At 39.6% G+C, this 13,575-nt stretch overlaps 1 protein-coding gene across 5 annotated transcripts in view; it reads right to left on the bottom strand.

Annotated features, from left to right (window-relative positions):
* map3k4 (mitogen-activated protein kinase kinase kinase 4) overlaps positions 1-13,575 on the bottom strand; it is a 216,128-nt gene that overhangs the window by 119,335 nt on the left and 83,218 nt on the right. For all 5 annotated transcript variants that reach the window (XM_043696303.2, XM_043696305.2, XM_087991522.1 and 2 more), the window contains one exon: positions 1,365-2,743. In XM_043696303.2, the coding sequence (XP_043552238.2) occupies positions 1,365-2,743 (1,379 nt within the window). The remainder of the gene's footprint in view (positions 1-1,364; positions 2,744-13,575) is intronic.

The raw sequence follows: 13,575 nt of genomic DNA, 5'->3' as shown, positions 1-13,575 counted from the left end.
AGAGGTGGAAACAGAACCCAAGGAATTTGCAATCAATTTATTTTCATAATCACATTCACCCCAAGGTTGAATTCTTTATTTCTCAAGCATACAAATTAGAACTTTTATTGCAAATAAAAAAAGTACTTAATATTTTAAATTAGAATGCAAATTACACCTGTACTCGTTTCTCTGCAATTCCTAAGTCTATCATTTTAATATTGGCAACACCATTGTTTGTACATATGGGTACTTGGCAGGTAAACTTTTTTCACACAGAATTGAAAACTACACTGCACAAATTTTCCCGGATTTGTTGATATAAAGCTAAAGTGGGAATATTATATATGAGGAGGCAGTGACAGAGTGGTAATGTCCTTGGTAATCCAGAATCATAGGCTAATGTTATGGGAACATGTTAAAATCCCATCACAGCAGATGCTGAAATATGAATTCAATAAAAATCATAAAGAAAAGCGAGCCTAATGCAACCATTGGCACACCAGATTCCATTCAGGCATCGGTATCCAATTGACAATAGCTTATGTTTCAGTAAAACCTTTTTACACCACTTCATCCTTATTTTCCAATTCCTCCATTGCTTTACCCTTTCTTATGTTAAATCTCTTCTAGTCCTTTAATTGTCTAAAATTTTGCTCCTCCAATTCTGGCTGTGTGCACCAGAAATCTTCACTGTTCTATAACTGGCAGAAATCTTTTCAGCTGCCAGGATTGCATAGTATGGAATTCTGTCACTGAAGTTATCCACCTCTTTCTTCGCCATTAAGACTTCGCTCAAAATCAACATTAACCATCTGGTTTTGCAACATATGTTAGTGCTTCAGTGTCTTGGCAAAACTCCAGTGACATGCTTTAGTATGTTTTACATTCAGTTAGTTCCTTTCAAGTTGGTGTTTCTCTTCTCATGTTTGACTTCCAAACCTCAATTTGTATCATTACCATTCCTTTTGCCAACATTATCCTTTACTGTATTTAATCATCCCTGCCCTATCACAGACTTTCTTTTTTCAATTCATTCTGCTCAGTACACTCCTCGACTCTGTTCTTTCTGAAAACCTGGTAAATTACTGAGGTCCTCCAGTTCTCATAAAAAGTCCATTGACTTGAAATGTTAACTTTTTTTTTCTCTCTACAGATGCTGTTTGGCATACTAATACCATCAATATTTTGTATTTTTACTTTCGTACCAGCCATTGTCTATAATGTCCTGATAGATGCAACTTTATAACATTCAGTATTAGTTAAAAGGTATTTAATACGGTCATAAAAGGCAAAAACAAATATAAAATATGACTAATGTCTTGAAAAAAAGTTTTAAAACCTTCATAATTTCAGCATTGTTACCACTAAGTCAGAGCTCTTACCTCCAGTGTACTAACATCTTTCTCCAGTGCTATTCGAGTCCTTTGTAGGGACCCATCCATTAACTTGTGAAGTCTCATTATGAGCTTCCGTAATCCCATTTGTTTCAGTGCTTTATCAACAAAAGGCCTATAAATAGAGGTTTGACAATTTCTGTTGACACTAGTGTCAGATGGGCACTCAGCAGTCTGATTTCCCATTAATGGTGCTTCATCTTCAGACATGGATCTTTCAAATTTCTTTGGGAGACCATCCAAAGACTGAAAATGAACATGTATCCCTGCTTTGTGCTTACATGCACTATATTCTCTGTCATTTTCTGACTCAGTGATTTCATCTTCATGACCAAGCGCATCTTCATTTTCTAACAGGCAAGTCTGTGAGCAGTTGTCACTATTGTCCTCTTCCTCATCTGGGTCACTTGCTCCAGAAGGACGAGGAGATGGAATTTCAAACACTGGCCAGCCAATGTTTGGTAATTTCTCAATGCCCAAGACTGTGCGCATTAAGTTCAATTTCTGGTTCAGATCTTTAGTTATGTTTAGCCATAAGCAGAGCGCCTGCACTCTGCTTTGAAAGTCCTTTGCAGCATACCTCTCATAGTCTTTCTGAAGGGCCTGCAATGATGGATAAAGTGCTTCCACAGACTCTAGCAGCTCCATAATACTTTTAACCTGCTCAAATGCAACTCTCTGACACTGGATGTGCTCCTGATAATTACTGTGACCAAAGACATGTGTTCCTGAAGTCCTAAAACATTCAGTCTTCTGTTGAAAAATCTCATCATCTCCAGCAGCATCAGCATAACCATCCCTTTTGCAAGCACAGAGATTTCCATAATTTACTTTGAAGTTCAAAACTTCATCAATAATATCAGGGACAGCTTGGCGCGCAGTGTATAGGTAAACATCCTGATCACTTATGCTACGACTTGCATGCCAGGCCTGTAGCTCCAGCCAAATAAGTTCATTTGATCTGTTCAATTCATAAGAGGTATTTTCCTGACCCCTCTGCTCCTTCTCCTTTCGTTTAGAAACTGAGGTAAGCTTAAGAAGTAATCGCAAAGTTTCAAAGAATTTCAAGCGGTCAGCTGGGCAATCTGTTCTAGAAGTTTGCCGTGTTGGCCTGTTAACGGGCACCGAGACTGGAGAGTTGGAGTTACTACAGCTAAGGCAGAGGTAAGGCTTGTTAGGAATTGAATTCTTTGCAGAAGACCCAGTGATAGGGTCTAACATAAATGCACATTGCACTGTTTGCTTATGGTCTCTTTCTGTTGTTCGCATATTGGAGCGTTGTTTCTTCCCATGCTTATCACTGATTACAGTTACATTTTCAATGTTCTTGTCTTTAGATGTCAGCTGCTTTGGCACAGTCACCTTTTCTGAAATGTAAAGAAAGAAAGATTACGATTTGCAAAGGGGACTGCTCCAACTCAAGTTTCACCCAGAACTCGGCTAAGCATAATGAAAGTAAAACAGTACAGTAGAATACTTCAGCAGGCATCATTCAAGCAGTAGTACCACTACAACAACATTCAGTAGCTAAAAATGAAAAGAAAGCAAGTATGAATCTAATGCCCTTAACACTTAACTATTCAATTGCTTCTCTGACAATGGCGTTCCTGATAAAACACTGCAATAGCCATTAAGTTTTCTTCACTCTAGATCATAGTTTTGAGCTACTGTATTCTCACTGCACAAGTGAATTGATCTACCATCAACATAGAAGTAAATACAATTTCTTATTACTTAAGGCTTTTGCTTTTCTTTTCCTATCCTTTGAGATGCTTAGATAAAAAGCCGAGGATACTGTGGACTAACCCACCTGTGGACTAAGGTTGAAAGAACAGCAGAGAGAATAATATTAATGAAAAAACAGTGTGACTGTAAATATTGTGGTTTGAAGTAAATTGGGCTACTGTATTTGTATTATATTCACAGATACACATATACACAGTTGAATAAATTTCATAATATACAAACACCAGAATTCTAGATCTTAACTTCAGGCTGAGCGACAGAACTTATTTCTGATCGATTCACATTACAATGCATCTCAAAAAAAAAATCCATAGGAAATACTTAAGTTGATAGTGAAAGTTCCAAACACACAGAAGACACAAAGTGCTGGAAGTTTCTATGCCCAAGTAAATCCATTTTAAAAGAGATTGTGACAGGAATACACTGTCTATTCAAAAATCTCTCTCTTAATGGAATATCCAGGATTGATGCCAAGTTCCTTCCTATTAAATTAAAGCATAGAGTACAGTCAACAAACTTACTCAAACATTGGGCAAATAGCATCTGAGACAGAAGACGAAGCATAGCTATTTAATTTTAGGATGCTGGAGAAGTGGTTGCATACCCACCCTCTGAATGAAAAAGACACTTAAGAGGCAAGTTTTTCACTCAGAGGGTGGTATGTGTATGCAATAAGTTGCCAGAGTAAGTGGTGGAGGCTAGTACAACTGCAACATTTAAAAGGCATCTGGATGGGCATATGAATAGGAAGGGTTTGGAGGGATACGGACCAGATGCTGGCAGGTGGGACTAAATTGGGTTGGGATATCTGGTTGGCATGGACACATTGGACCGAAGGGTCTGTTTCCGTGCTGTACATCTCTATGACTCTAAGATAAAATGATGTACAACAGATTTACAAAACTCATGCTTCTAACAGGTAAGGATGCAAAAAAGACTATACTTAAGGTAGTCATTGATTGCTCTTCAAAGGTTTGGGTGCTGTCACCAAGATGAACAGGGTCTTAAGATCTATTGCATTGACCAATTAGTATAAATCAGATCACAGAGAAGTTCAACCAAGTGTTTGGTGAAATTCACTGGGATTCCCATACGTCTCAATCATATTGGATCTAAAGATGATACAAGGGTGTTATGCGGATAATCACTGGTCCAAATATACTAAAATTTTCTTTAATCATTTGCATCTATACTAACTGGACAGGCACAGACTTGAGATTGGATTTGGATCTTAAAATTATTAAAAACATCAGTAGCATACAAGTGAATAAGATGTTTTGAGGTGACATGGTTGAACAGAACTGGACAGCAATACTTCAATTGGGAAAGCGGAAGATAAAATCTTTAAGAATGTTCAATGTTCAAAATAACTATCCTAAAGTGGGCTGCTTCCTTGCAGTTTTTCTTTAAGGTGTAAAGCATATTTATGAAAAACTATGGCAGCCAGACAGAAAACATTTGATTAATGACCTACTCAGAATTTCCCGAGGTTTGCCTGCTTGCCCTCAAGGGGATAAATAGGAGAGGGAATATGATGCAGTAATTCCTTCTTTCTTTACTTCTAGGAGAAGCACAGCATGGTCACAGGGATGAGTGTAGAACATAGTGAATTTGTGTGAGCTCAATGACCTTTTCTTCTGTGTACATTATTTAAAAAGTGATTCCAACAAAAAGTAGAGGATTTTCCTCTTGACAATCACATTAATCCAAACGATCTAATCTCACTTAAATACCAGGTGCAGTTCCATATATGCAGTCACGTCAAAGAGGCATTCCTACTGTAGCATAGGAATCTACATTTGAATAGAGGCGAAAGTGAGGACTGCAGATGCTGGAGATTAGAGTTGAGAGTGTGGTGCTGGAAAAACACAGCAGGTCAGGCAGCATCCGAAGAGCAGGAAAATCGACATTTTGGGCAAAGGCCCTTCATCAGGAATCCTGAAGAAGGGCTTTTGCCCAAAACGTTGATTCTCCAACTCCTTGGATGCTGCCTGACCTGCTGTACACATTTCCAGCACCACACTACATTTGAATATGCCAACATTTTCTTTTGGACCCATCTCCCAGGCAACTAATCACATTAGCAGCACAGTAAATCGACACATGGAATTTCCCTATCAAGTCAAAAGACTAGGTAAGAAAGTCTTTTGGGAGAAATCAAAGCTTCCTAATTAGACAGCAAGATTCCTGTACAGCATAATGCTTTTTTTTGTCCTTTTTCAGGACTAAGGGAAGAACACTGTCTTTTGTATGCAATCCACATTAGTAAGTGAACGGCCACTGATAGCAGCAAGAGCTTGTCTAAATGCTAACACTTTTGCTACTGAAGTTTCTCTCCATTTAGATTACAGATCATCTTTCTATTCCTCCAACCAAAACTGATAACCTCACCCGTTCAGTTCATCTGCCACATTTTGTCCATTCACCTAATCAATCCATACCCACTTGTAAATTTTTACTTCTTCACGACAACTTATTTTCTCCACCTATTTTAGTGTCAATTGCAAATTTGTTTATAGTACTTCTATTGCTGCATCCAAGTCATTAAAATAGATTGTAAATAGATGGGCCCAAGACCGAACTCTGTGGCACCCCCGCAGTTACAACCAGAAAAACACCAATTTCTTTTCAACCCAATTCACTGCTTACTCTTCGTTAGCCAATACTCTAGCCAAGTAATAAATACCCCTAACACCATGTAATCTAATTTTGTGTCTTGACATTTTGTGCAGCACCACCTTGAAGTCAAGATATATTACATCGACAGAATCCCCATTATCCGCTTTGCTTGTTACACCTTCAAAGAACTGTAGCAATTTAATCAAGCATGACCTACCCTTCATAAAACCACGCTGACTGCGATGGATTGATTTTGACTTTTAATGATGGATTCTAAATTTCCCAATGATATGATTAACCTTTGTTTTGAGAACATTTGTAGCTCAGGTTGAGTTTCTGGATGTAGGTTTGCTCGTTGAGCTGGAAGGTTCGTTTTCAGATGTTTCGTCACCGTACTGGGTAACATCTCCAGTGAGCCACCGGGTGAAGCACTGGCTGTGTAGCCTGCTTTCTATTTGTGTGTTTGGGATTTCGTATGGAAATAATATCACCAAACACAGATGGGGACACCAAACCAAGGAAACAAACATAAATACCTAGTATGGTGACAAAACATCTAAAAACAAACCTTCTAGCTCAGCGAGCAAACCTACATCCATATGTTAAACTGTTCTGTAGCGTCATTCCTTGTGCCTCCCTCCCTTTTTGAATCAGGGTGTTATATTAGCATTTTTCCAATCCAGTGAAGCCATTCTGGTATCCAGAGAATGTTGGAATATTATAGGCAAAGGGTCCACTATCTCTGCTACCCCTTCCTTGCATAGTGATGGCTAGCACGAGAGAACATAGCTTTACATTGTGGGGTGATAAATATAGGACAGATGTCAGAGGTAGTTTCTTTACTCAGACCAGTAGGGTCGTGGAACAACCTGCCTGTGGCAGCAGTAGACTCGCCAACTTTAAGGGCATTTAAACAGTCATTGGATAGACATATGGATGAAAATGGAATATTGTAGATTAGATGGGCTTCAGACTGATTTCACAGGTCGGCAGAACATACAGGGCCAAAGGGCCTGCACTGCGCAGTAATGTTCGATGTTCCTCTAGGATCCTAGGATGCAGACTATCAGGCCCTGGAAGACTTATCTGCCTTCAATCTCAACAGTTTGCTCAGTACTTATTCTCTAGTGGTAATGATGATTGCTCTAAGTTCCTCCTTTTTTATATAATCTCTGAATTATCCATTATTATTGGATGACACAATGTCCTCCACACTGAAAACTAAGGCAAAATATTGATTTAGTGACTCCATTTCTACAGGCTGGCTGGTTTTAAGTACCACAGTTGCCGTGAACAAATATTTGCTACCACTATAACCAGAGAGGCTGATTTCCATCATAGTTCAAGACTTGAGCTGCCTCATAGATCATAGGCCTCTGATACTGTGTAGAAATCATTATTGCTTAAACTGTCCCTGCTGCTAACATATGCTAAACTATTTTGGCCACTGCAGACATTTCTGAAGAACAAAGAGATGACATACATTTACCCATAATTCAGGATTGTTATACTGCTAATTATCTATTAAATCAAAGTATGAGTCAGTCTGCCTTGCTCAAATATTAATTAGCTTTTCAGATTTCAGTACAAACAACAATCTACTCACATCCCTACCTAAACAACCACCCTTCGTGATGGAGTTAAATGCATGCTCCAATGAGCATCAGTTGCTCTCGATTATCTCTGGAGCATGTCCTGGGTATTTCGTAAAGAGACCATTATTTCTAACACTGTCAGAACCTTTTCTAAAAAATAAATTTCACAAACATACTTAAAAGATACACACACACAAAATAAATTTAACATCCCTAAGGTTTACAATACAAAGTGTCCTTCTTCCAGGTTCCCCTAACTTCTCATTAGAGGCATTTCCTTTAGTAAAATAACACAATAAATGTTTGCTTATATGTCCCTATCTGTGTTTTGATATTTTAATTTGCTCCAAAATTTGCTTTAGACTGCTATTTTTATTCTCAGTTTAATTTCATTTACATATTTTGTAGAACGTACACTGTCCCAAGGGTTTGTTATGTAGATAGCATTCAATAGGTATGGTTCCTCGAGACCCCTTACACAGAACATTTCTTCTAAACCTTAGATAAATAAAACGCTATATCCATCACATCTACCAGTGCAAAAGTTTCCATGCTCATTATACTCTTGACTACTCATTGTTTGACTTCCCAAACCACAAGGCTACTTTTCTTCCCATGCACCCTGCCATGAGGAATTATGAACCACCTACACTGAAAAATTCCTCAATGAGGTTGGCAGGTGAGACATCACAAAAAATGTTGTCATGATCATCTAAAGATGAAAATTTCAGCATACACATCCGTACATTTAAATTTACTTTTTAGATATGCTCAGCCTTTCAAGTTTTTCATCAGAAGTTTTAACTCAGCAAAATTTGCATCTGTTCTCGTTTGCACACTTAACCAATTGCTGACAAGCCAGCAATTGCTCCATTTCAACATAAGCAGGCACATCTTTTTATGCAGACCTGACAAGACCAATGATGATGGAACTAGCACTTTGCAAGAAAGATTGTTGATGTGAAACGACATCTGATTCAAACTACTTCATCTCCAAACCAACATATCCAAAAGGACCTGAAGCACGATTTTAAATCCCTTCTCAAACTCATTTTGCTATCTCATTAAGAAAACAATCGACACCATGCATCATAAAGGTACCCACCTTAGTGCCATCACCAAAAAATACTACACAAGAAAGTATTTACCAACACAAATATTTTATTCAATTTCCAGAGATACCTAGGTTGGATGCTTCCTTCAAAATGCTGTAGGTACACTTCTCTCTGAAGTAAGTTACCCTCCAGAAAAGCTGCTTTTAGATTTGTGGACTTAGACCCCATGAACGGGTAGTTAAAGAGAGTCAAAAATATTATAAAAACCACATTGCCCACTATAGGTGAATTGATACTGATCTGTCACCCAGGCACTGCTCAAAACTTCTGGTTCGCAACCTTTCCTTGACCTTTTGGTCCCATTTGACAATGATGCTTTCTGTACAGCAGGGCTGACGTTTATCTGCAACCTGAGTATTCTCCAAATTTGAGTTAGAGTCACAGATGTACAGCACGGAAACAGACGCTTTAGTCCAACTCACCCATGCCAACCAGATATCCTAAATATCTCTAGTCCCATTTGCCAGCATTTGGCCCATATCCTTCTAACCCCTTCCTATTCATATACCCACCCAGATGACTTTTAAATGTTGTAATTGCACCAGTCTCCACCACTTCCTCTGGCAGCTCATTCCATATATGCATTAACCTCTGTGTGAAAAAGTTGCCCCTTAGGTCCCTTTTAAATCTTTCACCTCTTACCCTAAAACCTGTGCCCTCTAGTTTTGGACTCCCCCCACCACAGAGAAAACTTCTTGTACATTTACCTTATCCACACCCCTCATGATTTTATGAACCCCCCCCCCCCCACCCCACCACTGCCAACATCCTGGTCAATCTTTCAAGTTTCACAACATCCTTCCTACAGCAGGGAGACCAGAATATTCCAAAAGTGACCAAACCAATGCCCTGCACAACATGACCTCACAACACCTATACTCAATGCTCTGACCAATAAAGGAAAGCATACCAAACGCCTTCTTCACTATCCTATCTACCTGCAACTCCACTTTCGAGGAGCCATGAACCTACATTCCAAGGTCTCTGTTCAACAACACTGCCCAGGACCTTACCATTAAGTGTATAAGTCCTGCTCTGATTTGCCTTTCCAAAATGCAGCATCTCACTTTATCTAAATTAAATTCCATCTGCCTCACATCAGCCTATTGGCCCATCTGATTAAGATCCCATTGTACTGAGGTAACCTTCTTCACTGTCCACTACACTTCCAATTTTGGTATCATCTGCAACTTACAACCATACCTTCTATGTTCACATCCAAATTATTTATATAAAAGACAAAAAAAAGTGTTCTTAGAATCAATCCTTGTGACACACCACTGGTCACAGGCCTCCAGTCTAAAAAGCAACCCTTTACCACCACCTTCTGTCTATGTTCAAGACAGTTCTGTATCCAAATGGCTAGTTTTGTCTGTATACCATGTGATCTAACCTTGCTAACCAGTCTACCATAGGAACCTTGTCGAACACCTTACTTAAGTCCATTTGGATCACGTCCACCACTCTATGTTCATCAATCCTTTTTGTTACGTCTTCAAAAAACTCAATCATGTTCGTGAGACACAATTTCCCATGCACAAAGCCATGGTGACTATCCCTAATCAGTCCTTGCCTATCCAAATATAAGTCAGTCCTGTCCCTCAGGATTCCCTCCAACAACTTGCCCACCACAGATGCCAGGCTCATCAGTTGATAGTTCCCTGGCCTTTCCTTACCACCTTTCTTAAATAGTGGCACCACATTAGCCAACTTTCAGTCTTCAGGCACCTCACCTGTGACTATCAATAATACACAGGGCGGCATGGTGGCTCAGTGGTTAGCACTGCTGCCTCTCAGCACCAGGGTCCCAGGTTTGATTCCAGCCTCGTGCAACTACCTGTGTGGAGTTTGCACATTCTCCTAGTGTCTGCGTGGGTTTCCTCCGGGTGCTCCGGTTTCCTCCCACAGTCCAAATATTTGCAGGTCAGGTGAATTGGCCATGCTAAATTGCCCATAGTATTAGTTGCATTAGGGAAATGGGTCTGGGTGGGTTACTCTTCGGAGGGTCGATGTGGACTGGTTGGGCCGAAGGGTCTGCTTCCACATTGTAGGGAATCTAATCTAATCTAATCTAATCTAATCTAATCTAATCTAATCTAATCTAATCTAATCAAATATCTTAGCAAGGGGTGCAACAATCACTTCTCAACTCCCCACAGAGTTCCAGGGCACACCTGATCACGTCCCAGGGATTTATCCAACTTTATGCGTTTTAAGCCACTAACACCTCCTCTATAACATGGACATTTTTCAAGATGTCACCATCTGTTTCCCCATATTCTATATCTTCCATCTCTTTCTCCACAGTAAACTCTGATGCAAAATACTCGCTTAGTATCTCTTCATCTCTTGCGGTTCCACACATAGGCTGACTTGCTGATCTTTGAGGGGTCCTCAAAGATTAGCAAGTCAGTTTACGTGTGGAACCGCTAGCTATCTTTTCGTCCTTAATGGAATTTTAAAATTCCTTTGGATTTTCTTTAAACCTATTTGCCAAAACTATCTCATGTCCGCTTTTTGCTTTCCTGATTTCCCGCCAAAAAATACTCCTACTGCCTTTGTACTCTAAGGATTCAACCTATCTCTGCTGTCTATACCTGACATATGCTTCCTTCTTTTTCTTGACCAAATTCTCAATTTCTCTAGTCATCCAGTATTCCCTACATCTCCCAGCCTTGCCTTTCACCCCGACAGGATTATACTGTCTCTGGACTCTCATGATCTCATTTTTGCAGGCTTCCCACTTCCCAACTGTCCCTTTACCTGCAAACATCTGCCCCCAATCAACTTTTAAAAGTTCTTGCCTAGTATCGTCAAAATTGGCCTTCCTCCAATTCAGAGCTTCAACTTTTAGATCCAGTCAATCCTTTTCCATCACTATTTTTAAACCAATATAATTATGGTCACTGGCCCCAAAGTGCTCCCCCACTGACACCTCAGTCACTTGCCCTGCCTTATTTCACAAAGGTAAATGAAGCTTTGCACCTTCTCTAGTAGGTACATCCACATACTGAATCAGAAAATTTTCTTGTACAACTCACATTGGAATTTGTGCCTGTGGCGTACATCTATGCTGACTCTGCACTTAAAAATACGTGGATTGTTTGCCTGCTTCCATTTTCCTCCAAATCGGACATGCTTTGGAACCCTACTTTGGCAAAAACCTTGGCTAAAACAATTGCTATCTTTTTTCTCTAAGATGTGTTGTTTAGTTCACCAAATACGGTCTTCTAATCTAGTGGCAGTTACAAATGCCTCTCAATCACTGGGATTTGTGGTTCTGTGCATTTTCTTTGGCTTGTCACCTGATTTATTGAGGTCTCTGTAGACTATTCCTGTCAAGATTGGCTATAAATCACTCTCTTTCTCTTAGTGATGCATATCTCTCAAATTATGACTCCACTCCAATGCCCTCATATCTCTCTAGCTTCCTTTTGGATAATTAAGCAATTTTTGTATTTGCCCATAGACCTACCAGCTCAATGCAGGGCCTTTCTCCAATATTCTGATACTTCTGGCTGGCACACCACACCTGAACCCACTTCAGGCAGACAATCTCACTCGCCACGATTAGCACATGCATCTGTGCCAAACATTTGAACTACCAAATCTCCCCCCTCTGTATTCCACATCACAAGAAACACCCAATGTGCCATTTTATTATCATCTTCGTGAAAATGCATAATGCACCTTTACTACTTGTCGGGAATGTGCTTTTATGGTCTGTTTCCCATGTTATACTGTTAAGAGCCTTCCCATCACATCCTCTAATTTTTTTCACAGACTTTTCCATTCCTTAAGTCCACTAGTTGTAAACCCGGTCATGAAAACAGAAGTTCCCCAAAATGGCTGAATGAAGTGTAATGTTCTCTGAATTTTTTCTCATGCTTGCAACTTTGATAAACTCTGTCTTGCCATCGTATAGCACATTTAAGTGGGTAGAGAAAATGAAGCTGATAATTCAATTCATCTTGGATTACATGTCATCAGCTACTGCATGATTTCTTTTACCCAAACCATTGTCAAATGGACTTTCTGCAATGTTCATTGGCATTACTATATTTAAGTATTTGCACATGTCCAAAGAAAAATCTTTTGCATATTCTCATGTGTTAGAGTCAGAGATGTAAAGCATGGAAACAGACCCTTAGGTTCAACTTGTCCTCGCTGACCAGATATCCTAAACTAATCTAGCCCATTTGCCAGTACTTGACACATATCCCTCTAAATCGTTCCTATTCATATACCCATCCAAATACCTTTTAAATGTTGTAATTGTCATAAATCTTGTTGGCACTCTGGAGTTATGCCAACTCACTTATCCATAAAAAATCCATTATTGTCTATTTCTCTTTGTTGCTTATTACAGTAGATAACGCTGAATCTAATAGCCATATCTACAAAATGTAACAAATATTTTAATCCTATGCCCCATACATTCAGGTTCATAAACAGCGTTTCATTAAATTCCTGGGCTAATGGGACATTTACAACTTGGTATGGTGGGGTCTTCCAAAAAAGGATATATTGATTTGTTGAACAAGGGATTCAACTTCTTTAACTGCACCTCCAGCATCCGGTAGCAGCTGCTTTTAATTTTGAGATGATGGGTGGGAAAACCATCTATGCAACATTTGGATCATCCTCTTGCTGGTCAGACTCATTTCCAGGGGCCAATTTTCTAAGTGAGAGACACTGATTCTTCAACTGAATAGAACAACATCCTTATTCAGTGAACTTCATCTTTGCTCTTCTCAAAGATGTTCAAGCAATAATGCTAAGTCATTCAGGACCACATTGGTGCTGATAGAAGTACATGCACCCTAGGTTGGTTCACCATGTCATTAGGGAGGCAATTCCAGAATTTTGACTCAGTGACAGTGAAGAAACAGTAATATATTTCCAAATCAGGTCGGTGAGTGGCTTGGAAGGGATCATTTGCAGATGGTGATGTTCTCATATCTGTATTAAATATCCTCTACTCTTGTCAGCCCCCTTCCCCCTCCCCAGTCCTGATGAAGGGTTATGCCCAAAATGTCAACTTTCTTGCCCCTCGGATGCTGCTTGACCTGCTGTGCCTTTTCCAGTGCCACACTTTATCGACTATGACTCTCCAGCATCTGC

This window comes from Chiloscyllium plagiosum, unplaced genomic scaffold, assembly GCF_037043375.1.
Source record: "Chiloscyllium plagiosum isolate Xiang-an unplaced genomic scaffold, Cpla_swu_hap1 HiC_scaffold_10, whole genome shotgun sequence".
NCBI lineage: Eukaryota > Metazoa > Chordata > Chondrichthyes > Orectolobiformes > Hemiscylliidae > Chiloscyllium > Chiloscyllium plagiosum.
This window is presented reverse-complemented; position numbering and strand designations above follow the sequence as displayed.